Below are 14,926 nucleotides of genomic sequence, written 5' to 3' on the forward strand. Positions count from 1 at the left end.
CAGGTCTCCTGGCAGGAATCCCTGACATCTAGTCATCAGTTTAAGCCTTCCGATGCTTGGAACAAGCTTCCTTTGACAGTCAATATGTGGTATGTGATGGGCCAGCTGAGTCGCATAGTATTTCTACCTTCAGTTGTAAGATAAGATGAGAACAGACGGTGAAGACCAGCCAGCAGATACTATTATTATTACACCCTTGTTTGCACGTGGATGTGGGCATTCGTTCAAAAACAGCCATTCCCCAAGTATTTGTATTAATAAAGACTTGTTCATGTGAATGTTCACAAACATGAGGTACAATCAGTCAAGCTAACAGTAGCTTTACAGATTTCAGACTGCTAGCAAACAATGCTTTTGATCAGTTCAAACAGCTTTAGTCATGAAAATTTTCTAGATATTTTCTACAGAATAAACTTTTATTTAAAAACAAGTGTTTCAATCCTTTCTGGTTGGGAAGGCTCACAATACAAAAAAGGTACAGTTATATTAATTAAATACTACATTTGGAATGCCCAATTTGTGAAGTTGTCAATAAGCATGTATAAGGGTTAAATTTTGAAGGATTTTTTTAAATGAGAAAACAGTTTATTCTATGCAAATGCCTACTTTTATCTTTTGATAATTTTGCCAAAGATTATCAAAGATTAAAACAATCTCAACTAAGCACTCTCCATTCTGCTGTCCCCATGAGTACTGTCATCTCCATTTCGAACAGATTTTAATTTTGGGGCTGGGGGGACAGGATGACTTCTGTGTTTTGAACAGTGCTAGCACACTCACTGTTTAAATGTTTAAAAAATACATATTGTAAGTTTTTTCCACTGTTCTTTACTGGAATAGCACAAATGACTATGGGACACAGTGGAAAAAAAACTGGGATGTTTTTGGCTGCTCGGTTAAAAAAACTCCTGGACTAGCTGAATTAACATGATTTTTTTCCCTTGCTTGTATGATTGTAATGGGAGTAGAAAATAACCCATATCATACCATATATTGTAAATCAGGGACCCTAACAGATCATGTTAGGCTTAACTAAGCACTGGTTCCATTTCAGGTGATTACATGTAATGAAACAGCAGCATAGTTTTCACTATATAAAGTTTATATATTTACTTTTCTGGTAAAAAGCCAAAAAAATCGTGGCAATGTCTCACTCAAAACACTGGTAAAACAAACCACACTTAGAAAAATGAAAGCTGATTTTTATTATTTTATCCACAGCCAATCATTTGACATGAACATGCATACGTAATTTTGCTACGCACACACCACATTTTTTAACGTTAGTTATTAAAGGTTAAACATACAACATACATCCTTACAAAAATGAGTCAAAATGCAAACGTAACTTTTAAACAAAACAGTCTTTACTTATTTAAAAAAACTTTTGTGTTGAGTACCATTTTGTACAAACACAGTTAATTTAAACAAATCTGCTTTTATGTTTCCTCATGGTTGCACATGAAAATAAGCTGCAATAGAAAATGAAGTCATCGAGGGGTTTTTAAATAGCAGAAATAGGCAGTTTTGCCATGCAGAAGAAGCAATATTAAATATTAGTTTTTCAAAAAAAAAGAAAAAACCACAAGTTTAAAAATATTTAGTTCAAGTCACAGAACTTTCCCCAGTACAGAGAAATCCAAACGCAACGCATAATTAGCTGCCACTTAAAGATGGCTGTTCTGAAAAGTACAAATACCTTCCAGAGTTGATCATTTTCATTGATTTGGCACAGAAAAGAAGTCTGAGCTTACTTAAGAACAAGAAAGTGATTAAAAAGGGAAAAGAGGAAGAGAAGAAAATAAAAAGCAAGAACGAATGAGATAGTAGTTGCAATCACTAAAAAAAAAATCTGTGCATCTCAGTCATTGCAGAATACTGTCTTCTGTTTACAGCAGGTGCTAATTCCAGGTAATTGTTATTGCAACATAGATTTAATTTGCTTGGAGGTAGTCTCATCATTCAAATGCTTTGTTGTGTACCTAAAAATGAAAAAAAAAATTTTTAGACAAAAGCACACTTACAATTCTGTTCTTCTATAATAGACAAAGCAAGTAATTGACAGAACAATATCAAATTTATTGTTTAGTTACAGTCAACCCTCACCAATGATTGGGAGATCTATTTATGTACTTCCTAACTAGAAAAGTACAGTAATTCTCATTGAAATACTAAATAACAGATAATGCTACTCATGATTATGTCCAACTGTTCTGTTACTAAAGGAGATTTTAAATGGATACGTACATGGATTTGGGTAAAAACCTCAGCTCTCCTTTGAGTTGGATTGACTAGAATCAGGAAGGAACACTGACACATAGAGACTGTTAAACTGTCAGTTAACGATATCTAAAATGTGTAGGTCTGGACTGAGATTACGGTTTGATGATGCTCTACTTGAGTAAAGACATAAATTTTGGGAATTTCCTACTGTAAGCAAATGGCTACTTATAGGATTTCTTATTCCTGAATTCTGTTTAATGCAGTAGGTAACACTGAACTAAACATTTATATTTACAATAGTCCCTAAATTTGGAAAATGTGGAAGAAACATTTAATATGGGTAAATGGCAAGTATTTAAGTGAGGCCATTGCGTGAATTACTACGGGAATTATCTGAAGTGTGTTTAATCTCATAACTGATAATGTATATGTGCTTCAAATTAGGTGGAATACAAGGTAACAGACATTTAAGGATATTTATGTGGAGACTGTTCCTGTCCTATTGTCATTGGAGGAAAACTGAATTTAATTCCTGCTCTAAAACGCTTTTCTTTTCTTGTACCCAGCTCTCTCTCCTGTCCTCTTCCTTTAATTTTATGTTCACCAGATAATTGTTTTTTTCTATTTATATTGGTTATACCAGTAGCTCCTTTGTACAGTATGTTCTTTATTATTTTTTATGATTGAATGTACTGAAATTATGTCCATGTGTTTTGTTGATGAGTGGGGGCATACTTCTGATTCTTCCCCCTTTCTTAGGACCTGAGAAGCTCATCTTCTGAAGTCCCACTGCTGAAGTGTCAGAAGGTTTCTGGAGGTGGAAGGAATGGAGCAGCCACTAAGCTGCACTCTTCTGCTGACATTCTCAAATTTCCAAAGTAGATTTTAACAATGATTCAAGCAGCATGAACATTTAGGGGCCTACCTCTCCCATTTAAGGCTGCTACCATCCAGCCCTTGCTGCTGCTGCTAGCTCTTTTCTCAAAGCAACAGGACAGCTGCATACAACAGCTTTCAGGAGATCTAATGACTGAGGGGTGGAGGAGGAGCTGGCTTTTCCACAGGGGACAAGAGGAAATCCCCCCTGATGCAGTATGAGTTGGAGGACAAATTGAAACTGGCCACATCTTACTCATTTAGGACATATCTGGCACATCAAAACTTCTGACTACAAAATCTGGCTAGGATCCTCTAATCCAGCAGATATTTTTGGCTCAAATTTTCATTCTGATTGCAAGTTGTGCACCCCTGCATAACTAAAGAATCTACTGTGCACTGAGGTGTACCATTTTCCCAAGTATCTATCCATAACAGGGCAAACTTTTTGGCCTGAGGGCCACATCTGCCCCCATTCAACCCCCCTGTTCCCTGCCCTCTGACAGCCCAGACCCCTATCCATACCCCCACCCCCTGACCACCATTTTCCCAAGTATCTATCAACGACAGGGGTGAGTAAATTTTCTGGCCTGAGGGCCGGCATCAGGTTTCCAAAATTGTATGAAGGGCCAGTTAGCGGAGGTTGTGTCTCCCCAAACAGCCAGGCGTGGTGGCCTGGCCCCATTCCCTATCCGACCTCTCCTGCTTCTCGCTCCTGCCCCTTCCAACCCCTCTGTTCCCTGTCCCCTGACAGCCTCCAGAACCCCCATCCCTGACTGCCCCCCGCCACCCCATCCAACCCCTCTTCTCATTCCTGACTGCCCCCCCTCCTCTCATTCCTAATTGCCCCTCCCCCATCCAACTACCCCTTCTCCCTGACTGCCCCCATCCAACCCTCTCTACTTCCTGCTGCCCCCGGAAACTCCTGCCCCCATTTAACCCCCGTTTCCTGTCCTCTGACTGCCCAGACCCCTATGCACACCCCCGCCCCCTGACCACCACCCCAAACTCCCCTGCCCTCTATCCAACTTCCCGGCTCTTGCCCCTTACTGTGCTGCCTGAAGCACTGGTGGCTGACGGCGCTACAGCTGTGCCACCCAGAGCACCAGGACAGGCGGCCATACCACCCAGCTGGAGCCAGTCGCACCACCAGGCAGCACAAAGCACCGGGTCAGGCCCTGGCTCTGCAGCTGCGCTGCCCCAGGAGCTCGCAGCCCTGCCACCCAGAGCACTGTGCAGGCTGCGGAGCGAGCTGAGGCTGCAGGGAAGGGGGAACTTTGTCTCTCTAGAATTGACACCTCCTCATCAATTACTGGGAGTGAACTACATCCACCTTGATTGTATTGGCCCTGTTAATGCTGGTTCTCCACTTGCGAGGTAACTCTCTTCTCTTCATGTGTCAGTATAATAATGCCTGCATCTGTAATTTTCACTCCATGCATCTGAAGAAGTGAGTTTTTTACCTACGAAAGCCTATGCCCAAATAAATCTGTTAGTCTTTAAGGTGCCACCAGACTCTTTGTTATTTTATCCAGTGTTAACTCTCACCTAACGTACACACTTGTGCAGTTAGGTGGCTAACTGGCTATGGAAATGGGCAATACAAATGGCATATGAAAGTTCCATGTTAGTAAATGCAAATTTTGAACCAAAAAACCACCATAAAATAACATGATTAACAGTAGGTAAGCTCACTGGCAGTCGGAACCAGGGAGCAGGGAATGAATGGGCCTGAAGACTTGACTATTGTTTTACCCACAAAGGGAGTCAAATTCATGTTAGGATCAAGGCACACTAGTGAGGAAGCCTGCAGAACAGAGGCTCATCTTTTATCTGTTATATTGATATTTGGGGGCAGGGATAGCTCAGTGGTTTGAGCATTGGCCTGCTAAACCCAGGGCTGTGAGTTCAATCCTTGAGGGGGCCATTTGGGGACTGGTCCTGCTTTGAGCAGGGGGTTGGACTAGATGATCTCTTGAGGTCCCTTCCAACTCTATGATTCTATCAGACTTCATCATCCAGGTCTCTCTGTTCAGCACCATCTAAAAAATTCATATTAAAATCATTTCAAGTTAAAAATAGGTACCTGAGAGCATTTAGAAGGCCTTCTACACTGTTAGGAGGCTGGTCTTTAAGGACTTTGATGCATCCTTTCATCTGGAAATTAAAACAAGTTAATATTCTATATCATGTGAAGGCCATATAAAAATAACTTGCAAAAAATATAGTTCCCCAAGGCCTAAAACTTAACTATTTTAAAGGACTGCAGAGAAAAGTACAAATGTACATGTTATTCTTCTGGATATTAGAAAGGTAGCAAAACATCTAGTACTCTGAAATCTTCCCTTAATGTAGAAAGGCTTATCTAGTGATTTGCCATCACACTGAGAATTCCACACATCTACAAGGAGTGGAATAGTTACATCAAAATCTGCTGTAATGAACTGAAGACTTTTACCTTAAGGACAATATAAAAGGTTTCACAGGGTTTTTTTCTGGTTTGTTTTTAAAATTAATACTTGTTTTGTCTGTGTGCTCAGAACAATATAGAATAAAATCCCCTGACCCTCACCCAAGTACATGCATCAAAAGAAATACACATTTAACAAATAAAATATACATGCAATAGTATAAATCCAACAGCACATTTCAATTACAGAATAAAAGGGGGCAAAGTTGAAGGTTGGAGGACAGAGCAACCAATAGAAGTTGGTTTGGATGATCATGAGGGATGAAAAATTATGTGGCCGGGGGGACGACACACTGGACCTACTAGCCTTTCCTGTGCAGATATTCTAACATTCGTTATTTAAAAGATAGACACACTGTGTAAATAAAGTATAATAATGTTTCTGGGTGTTATCTGGATTCCACTGAAATTCACTTTCTACTTTAACTCTTAAAATGCCTTTGTGTGCATCTGAATGTGTATTTTGGATTGCTTGCTGTGTGACATCATGTATACGGTAGGCTGTTAGTATATGTCAACCAATTAGGAGCATCCCAAAATGTACGTAAGCTTGTTGTTGTTTTATTTGGACTCAGAAAATTCATATTACAATAGGAGGGGAGAAGAGAGAATCTATGTATAACTTTGGTTTAAACATCCAAAGGCTATGAGCAACACAAAACTTACATCAATTTTTGAAGTTTTGGCAAAGGCGCCCACTGGATGCACATGGTCATAGAGTATGATGACACCCACCATTACCCTCAGACAGAACGATACTGTTTCCTCATTTGTAAACCTGCTTCTGTACTCACTGGAATTTTAGAACACAAAAATATCCATTATGATATTAAACACCGAAACAGGCCTTCGTCTTTAACCCTGAAAAAAGGTCACTTAAGAGGGGAACCTTCCAAAAAACGGAGTTTCTTTGGAGAAAAATGCAACTATTTTACACCAACACAGAAGTCAGACCATTGCTTAGAAAGCCCATTATTTGGGAACTGGAAGAACAACTCTCTCTCAAACCCAAACTGACATATTGCTGTTAATTTCAGGATTTTTCATATTAGCTGTCTTGACTTCTTCCAAACAAGTGAACATTTAGTTTATACCCAAAGAAGAAAAAAACAATTCACTTGTGATGTATGCATGGAATAAGGATGCCAAGTTTTTATGAGCAAGGCTTAACTGCTTGTCTGTCAGTGGCACAAACTGTCCCCGAAGTTCAATGTTTGGAGTCCCTCCCTCTTATACCCCCCAATAAAACGTGCACTGTGGTATTCGGCCCCGTCCTTGTGTTTTTGTTTTTATTTGACATTGCTATTCCATTCCTGAACAGCTAAATCAATAGGAGCCTCTTCAGATTCGGGAACAGCTGGCTAGAAAAACTTAGCACACGTTTGACTTTTCCTTCACCTGCCCATAGTTTGTCACATTTACAGCAGACTCGAGTAGCCCAAGCCTGCAAGTTGTTATATTCACTATGCAAACAAGGACCCAGGCAGTAGACTTGCTGGAGCCACCATTCACCCATTGAATTCTCCTTTGATGAAGCGGTTAACAAAACAGGAAAGAACCATTACATGCATTGCTCAAGCCATTTTTCAAAGCAGGCTCTAGGAAAGTGTGCTCAAATTTTTATATTTTCCTGAATTATGCATGACATAAAGGCATTTACAAAGCTACTGAGAGATCTGCTTTCATACCCATTCTATTTTTAAATATTAACCAATATTCTCAGAGAAAGTTGACAATGTGATGTATCTATGCATGAGACAAATAAGCCATAACAAGGCTAGAAAAATGTTATGGAATTTAGTAAAAAAAATTATTTGGCTCCCATTTTGTTGATTTTCCTATTTTTTCCCCATTCATTTTATGCATTATGCCTGACATGCATACTTATATTTTCTATAGACACTGTGCACAAGGGGCCTATAAATGAAGAACTGAATTTTGTCACTCAGCTCATACTTACGGGGTTTCCAACATGACTCTGCACACACTAGCCATGGTGCTTAAACAATCTGTGGTATTTTCGATTGGTAAATTTTTATTCTGTGAAAGGAGAAATAGTAATTCTATTCAGTATAAGGAAAGTGTGATACTATAAAACCTAGTCCAGTTCCAGGTCAGTGAACACCACCTTAGACTGGGTGCTCTAGTTTAAAAACACACTCACACCCACCCCTTTAGGGGTTAAGAAACACTGCAGTACTGGTAAACCTAGCTTGACCTATAAAGCATTTACAATCAATTGTTTTAAAACCATAGTGATTGTACCATTTCCACTATTACAGACACCAGGCCTTATTCTAGTTTCCATTTTTACACAGAACTTCTCATTGATTTTTGGGGAGTTTATTTTTGCTATATTGATTTCAGTGGGGAGCTTAAACAGTGGCATGACAGGTCCATTGAGAAGGAAGAAAAATGTGACCTTAAAATAAGATTCTCTGTCTTTGACTGGAGATCATTATGTACTAGAGTATTAAGAATACATTACTATTCATTTGAAAAAGCAACATATTTTGTTTAAAAAAAAATGTATACACCTCTACCCCGATATAATGTGGCCCGATAGAACATGAATTCGGATATAATGCAGTAAAACAGTGCTACCGGGGGGAGGGGTGTTGGAGGCAGGGCTGTGCACTCCAGCGGATCAAAGCAAGTTCGATATAACTCGATTTCACCTATTTTTTGGCTCCCAAGGACAGTGTTATATTGGGGTAGAGGTGTAGTTTTAAAAACAAAGGTTGATTTTTCTTAGTTGTACATGGAAAACTGGTAATTAGTGAGCCAAGTCAATAATAGTGGTGTTGTGGATATCATGTCAGATACTTCAATAGGTAGTTCCAGGACAAATGAAAAAGTAATTGGATACTTTCATCCTATTCCATAACAGGTTCAAGATTTATTCTAACACACTTATGTATCTAATCAAGTTTATGCTTGTATTGTTGTAATTACATTTTAACTTCTATATGTACCAGAATAAAGCTCTCCTAGGACTCTCTCTTTAAATAAAGCACATCACTTCCTTTTAATTTGCTGCTCAATTTCAAGCAGAGATCTTCAAGCCCAATTTGTTTCACTCTTTGCTTCCAGAAGCCCTTTTCAAGTATGGATATATGATTAGAAAAAGTGACTAAAAATCAGTTCATCAGACAATATAACCGAAGGCACACCACCACAACAGGCATGTGCTTATTTTACTGGATAAAATAAGTTTTTAACCAGTAACAGTATAGACAAAGGTATTGGACAACAGCCTACAACAGAACTGTGGGAAGGCTAGCTGAAACTTATTCTACCATGCACAGCACCTGCAAGACTGGCTGTATCTAAATTTCTCCTGATTGTGTGAAAGGCAGAGATTCGATTTACAGATTGTAAATTACTGGCTTGTATACACGGTGCCAGCAAAGCCCAGCAGAGGGCTGTGATTTGTAGAGTGCGCTAATGTGCTGCACTGTAACTGCCCTGTGTAGATATGTAGACTGCTGGTGCGCTCTGAAAGGCACCTAGTTTGTGTTAACGCAGTCCTGTGCTGTTAGAAAACAGAATTTTAGAGCGATCTATAAATCATTTCCCTCTATCCCTCTGGTGCACTTTGCTGTGCCATGTAGACAATCCTTAAGTCAGCAAATTTCACCTGGGAGTTATCAGGACAGAGATTCGCACAATGACTTCTTAAGAGCGGTCTTTCAGAGCATAGCTACATTTTACAGTGCAATATCCAAGTCAAAGGAAAAAACTTTCTCCCATGTGCTTACCTCTGAAACAAATTTTGTCGTGGCATCACTTAAGGTTTTCAACATTGGCGTTGCTTCAGCATAAAATAAAGACATTCTGTTTGCCAATTCGTTATTTACTTCGTTTTCACCCTCTGCCTATAAACAAAGATACAAAAATTATATGTACAGTAAAAGCTTTGTTATCTGAAATGCTGCGGGAAAGGGGGGTGCTGGTAAGCCAAAAAATCCAGTTAACTAAGAGGGAAGCAATTTGAGTGTGGGAGGAGGTGTGGGCTCTGGAAGGGAGTTTGGGTGCAGGAGGGGGCTCGGGGCAGGGGGCACGGGAGGGGTTTCAGAGTACCAGATTCAGGCGGTTCCCAGCCAATGGGAGCTGCAGAGCCAAAGCTCAGGGTGGGGCAGGGCAGCGTGCAGAGCCGCCTAGCCATGCCTCCACCTAGGAGCAGCCAGGACATGTCACTGCTTCTGGGGAGTCATGGAGAACCAAGTAGGGAACCTGCAGGCCCTGCGCCAACTGGACTATAACCCAGACTTTCAATGAAGATCAGAAATGCCAATTTACAGAGCTTTCCAGTTGGTAAAGTGCCAGATAACACAGCTTTTACTGTAATTGTTTCGTACCGTAAAAATCTGGATAAGGAGTACTAGAAAGAAAAAGAATTTAGCATTTAAGTCTTTTTTCGCTTCTAGAGGTTACCTACTGGAACATTATTAATCCTCATACGGCTCAAAGTTCTTCTGTAGTAGCTGAAGTCATTCTGTATAGCAGGATTTGTCATCTACAGAAAGTGAGAAAACGAATATATTTTAGTGACAGATGCTCAGTTAGGAGCCGATCAGAAACTTTATGGAGATATAATACTAAGAGGTACAGAGCACACTCAACTGTCATTGAAGTCACTGGAAGCCCTGGATGTCTTTAGAACTAGGGGTCCGGGGGGAAAGGCACAGAGTGTATTGCAGGGGTATGAGACACTTTAGGGGGGTGGGGGGAAGCTTACTGTGCACATTCAGAGCTAGGCAGCCAGAGAGCTACAGCTGCTGGCCGGGTGCCTAGTTCTGAAAGCAGCACAACCACCAGCAGCAGCACAGAAATAAGAGTGGTATGATTAAGCCCTCGTCCAGACTAACCCGCGGCATCGGCGGGTTAAAATCGATTGCTCGGGGATCGATATATCGCGTCTAGTCTGGACGCGGTGTATCGATCCCCGAGCGCGCTTACATCGATTCCGGAACTCCATCAATCCGAACGGAGTTCCGGAATCGACACGGAGAGCCGCGGACATCGATGCAGCGCCGTCCAGACTGGTGAGTACCTCGATTTTAGAAATTCGACTTCAGCTACGTTATTCACGTAGCTGAAGTTGCGTATCTAAAATCGATTTTAATTCCTAGTCTGGACGTGGCCATAGACACCGTTACTTCTGCGGTGATGCATTCAGAGCTAAGTGCCCAGCTACAGCTTGCCACTCTGCCTTGGGAGCTGGGCAGCTGGAGAGCAGTGGCTGTTGGCCAGGTGCCCAGGGTAGGGGAGCGTAAACTATTACAGACACAAAGGAGGGGGTAGGACTAAATAAATTTGAGAAGAGGAGGTTACTCACCTTGTGCAGTAACTGAGGTTCTTAGAGATGTATGTCCCTATGGGTGCTCCGCTCCAGGTGATGGTGCGTCCCTGCGCATCTGCTTGGAGAATTTTGCAGCAGTGCCCGTACAGGTCGCATACGGTGCCTGCCTCACGTGCCACTGGAACTTCATCTAGATTGCATGCGACCCAGAATCCTGAGTTCCTTCTCTACCGCACAGTCTACTTTAAACTCTGAAGTAGAGGGGAGGAGGGTGGGTAGTGGAGCACCCACAGGGACACACATCTTGAAGAACCTCAGTTACTGCACAAGGTGAGTAACCTTTTCTTCTTCGAGGATGTCCCTGTGGGTGCTCCACTCCAAGTGGCTGTAGAGCAGTGCCCTCCTAGGATGGTAGGGGCTTCAGAGTTGGTAGGATAATTGCCAATAATACAGCTCAGCCCAGCTGAGTATCCGCCTTATGGCCTTGTGTGATTGCATGATGTTTGGCAAAGGTGTGTTCGGAGGCCACAGTGGTGGCTTTGCGTAGGTCTATAACTGAAATGTTTAGGAACACTATTGACACTGATATGATCTAGCGGAGTGCATCTTCATCCCTGCTGCAGGTTATGTGCGCCTTTTAGGTGAAGGCATCCAGATATCCATTTAGAGAGTCTGTGTGTGGATATGGAGATACCTTTAGAGCTTTCTGCGATGGATATAAAGAGTTTTGGTGAAACTCTAAATGGCTTGGTTCTGTCCAAGTAGAAAGCTAGTGCTCTTCTAATGTTGAGGGTATGCTTCTTAGGCCTGGTCTACACTGGGGTGTGTGTGTGTGTGAAGGAAATCGATCTAAGTTATGCAACTTCAGCTATGTGAATAACGCAGCTGAAGTTGACGTACTCAGACCTACTTACCGCGGTGTTTTCACTGCGGTGACTCAACTGCTGCTGCTCTCCCACTGACTCTGCCTGTGCCTCTCACGGCAGTGGAGCACAGGTGTGTGCTTGGGGGCAGATTTATCACATCTAGAATAGACAAGATAAAATCGACCCCCACTGGATCGATCACTGCCTGCCGATCCAGCAGGTAGTGTAGACATACCCTTAGCTTCAAATATGTTCTTGCGTGGTTTAGGAAAGAAAGTTGGAAACTATATAGGTTGATTAATGTGGAAGGACGCGTGTACTTTGGGGATAAATTTAGGATGGCTTTGTAACGTGACTTTATCTTTAAAAAAGTTTACGTATGGTGGATTTGCCACAAGTGCCCCGATTTCTCCCAGACATCTAGCTGATGTGATTGCTATTAGGAATGTCACTTTCACGGATAGGTGTAGTAGGGAGCAGTTTGCTAAAGGCTCAAATGGTTTCTGAGTGAGAGCTGTTAAGACCAAGTTTAAGTCCCAGGGTTGTGTGGGTGGTCTTACATCCTAATAGATGGTTTGGATGCCCCTGAGGAATCGCTTGGTGATTGGGTGAGCAAAGATTGTAGTGTCATTGATATTTTTGGTGAAAGAAGGTGATAAGGCAAGGTGTACCTTTACTGAGCTGATGGAAAGGTTGGATTGTTTTAATTCCAGGAGGTAGTCTAATAACAGTGGAAAAAGCACAGATGTTGCATTGGTTTGTCTGGCAGTGCACCATGTTGTAATCTCTTCCACTTATGTAGGTAGGTGCTACGTGTGGTATGTTTTCTATTATGGAGTAGCACCCTCCGGACCTGTTCAGAGCAACTTAGTTTGTCATTAGAGAACCATACAGGAGCCATGCCTTCAGATGTAGCATCTTTATGTTCAGCTGTTGCATTTGGCCCTCTCATTGTGTTAATAGGTCCGTACAGAGAGGGAGTGTGATTGGGTTACATGCCAACATCCGTATTACGTATGGATACCACACTTGTCTTGGCCACGGGAGGGCTATTAGGATGACTCTGACTTTGTCGGTCCCCGCCCCCCCCCTTTTTTTCCTTCTGTATTACTCTGGATAGTAATGGTATTGGTGGGAATGCACAGAGAAGGTCTGTGTCCCACCTGGTCAGGAATGAGCCCCCCTATTGATCGCTTCCCCAGACCTGCTCTAGAGCAGAATTTTAGAACTTGATGTTGCGGGCAGTCAAGATCAGATCTATTTGTCGGTGGCCCCATTTTCGGAATATGAATTCCAGTATTGCATCGTTTAATTCCCATTCATGGCCCTAGTGAAAACATCTGCTGAGTTCATCTGCCATGGTGTTTTGGAATTTAGGTAGGTAGGAAGCTGAGATATCGATATTGTGTTGGATGCACCAATTCCGGAGTCTCATAGCCTCGGTACACAGTGAGCGTTATTGGGCTCCCCCTTGCCTGTTCATGTAAAATATGCAAGCGATGTTGTCAGTTATTATTCTAGTGTTTTGGTTTCTTATGAATGGTAGGAAGTGGAAGCAGGCATTGTGGACAGCACAAAGTTGCAGTAGGTTTATGTGTAGCCTTGTCTCAGGTGTGGACCATAATCCCTGAACTGTGCCATGTTGCATGTGTGCACCCCACCCAATTAGGCAGACATCCATTGTTATCTGTGATGGAGGATCTTGCGTAAACAGGATCCCCAAGCACAGGTTGTGTGGTTGAGTCTACCAGGTTACTGAGTCCTTGACCTTGGGGGGTGGGGCGTGGGCATTGTTAACCATACGTTTAACTTGTGTTTGTTTGGTCTGTAGATTGTTGCTAGCCCTCCTTGCAGGAAATGAATGAGCAAGTATGCGTGTCTGACCACAAACATGCATGCTGCCATGTGGCCCAACAGTTGTAGGCACGTGTGGGCTGTTCTGCACTGTGGGTAGGAGTGTCTTTATCATGTTGAATCTGCCTCGAGGAAGTTATGCCTTCACTGTCACCAAGTCGAGGTAAGCATTGACGAATTCTAACTGTTGAGCTGGTTCTATTGTTGTGTTCTTTTTGTTTATTTGTAGACCAAGACTTTGGAAGCAATCTATCATTGTTTGGGTAGAGCAAATAGTAGCTGATCGAGTGACTTCAAGAGACAGTCATCGAGGTAAGGAAATATTATTATTCCTTGTTTTCACAGGTACACCGTTACTACCACAAGGATCTTTGAGAAGACACGAGGTGCTGTTGACAGGCCAAAAGGTAAAACCTTGTATTGATAGTGGTTTCTGTCCTAAGTAAATCTCAGAAAATGCTTGTGGGCAGGGTGTATGCTAACATGAAAATAACCATCCTGCAGGTCGAGGGCTGAAAACCAGTCCCCCTGCTCCAGCGCTGGTGGTATTGTTGTTACAGTGACCATCTTGAACCACTGCTTTCTCACGAACTTGTTCAATCACCTGAGATTGAGAATAGGTCATTATCCCCCATTTTTCTTTTGTGTTAAAAATTAGGGGGAGTAATATCCCTTCCCCCTATGTTGTGCGGGAACAGTCTCCACTGCCATAATTGGAGGAGATGATATGCCTCTTGGCATAGTAAGTATTCATGAGAGGGGTCCCTGAAGATGGATGGGGGGGTGGGTGGGTGGAGTGTAGGTATAGGAAAGGAATGGTATAGCCCATTCGGATGACTTCTAGGGCCCATTTATCCATGGTGATAGCAGCCCATTTCAGGTAGAATGGGAGCAAAACTGTCTCCAAATAGATGAGTGGATGGTGTAAGCACTGGAAAGTAGGAGAGGTCTTCCAGACCCTCAAGTAAGCTTTCAAATTTATTAGAGGCAGTAGGTTACATGCCTCTGGTGGTGATGGACGTCATCGTTGTGGTCTCTGTTGTTGTTGTTGATGGTGTTTTTGCTCGTAAGGCCTTTGGTGTTGCTGTGTGTATGTTGGATATCTATTCCTCTGATATGGCTGATACCTGTATTGTCTCCTTCTTATGGCAGGTGTATGAATGCAGAGGGACTGGAGAGTGGCCCGTGAGTCCTTCACACTGTGCATTACTTCATTGGTTTTGGCTGCAAACAATTTCTCTCCATCAAAGGGGAGATCTTCAACTGTATTTTGCATCTCCCATGGAAATGCTGAGGAGTTAAACCATGAGGCTCGTTACATGACCACAGCTG

General features: G+C 42.2%; 1 protein-coding gene across 1 annotated transcript in view; it reads right to left on the reverse strand.

The window, feature by feature from the left end:
* Positions 1-1,181: 1,181 nt before the first annotated feature.
* The window catches only part of CYRIB (CYFIP related Rac1 interactor B), a 132,872-nt gene continuing 119,127 nt past the window's right edge, over positions 1,182-14,926 (reverse strand). Inside the window, exons 8-13 of the mRNA XM_050941504.1 lie at positions 10,011-10,088; positions 9,331-9,447; positions 7,530-7,609; positions 6,236-6,362; positions 5,186-5,256; positions 1,182-1,982 (exon numbers count right to left, since the gene is read on the reverse strand). Coding sequence (XP_050797461.1) covers positions 1,919-1,982; positions 5,186-5,256; positions 6,236-6,362; positions 7,530-7,609; positions 9,331-9,447; positions 10,011-10,088 — 537 coding nt within the window. The 3' untranslated portion in view covers positions 1,182-1,918. The remainder of the gene's footprint in view (positions 1,983-5,185; positions 5,257-6,235; positions 6,363-7,529; positions 7,610-9,330; positions 9,448-10,010; positions 10,089-14,926) is intronic.

Source organism: Gopherus flavomarginatus, chromosome 2 (assembly GCF_025201925.1).
Source record: "Gopherus flavomarginatus isolate rGopFla2 chromosome 2, rGopFla2.mat.asm, whole genome shotgun sequence".
Classification (NCBI taxonomy): Eukaryota; Metazoa; Chordata; order Testudines; family Testudinidae; genus Gopherus; species Gopherus flavomarginatus.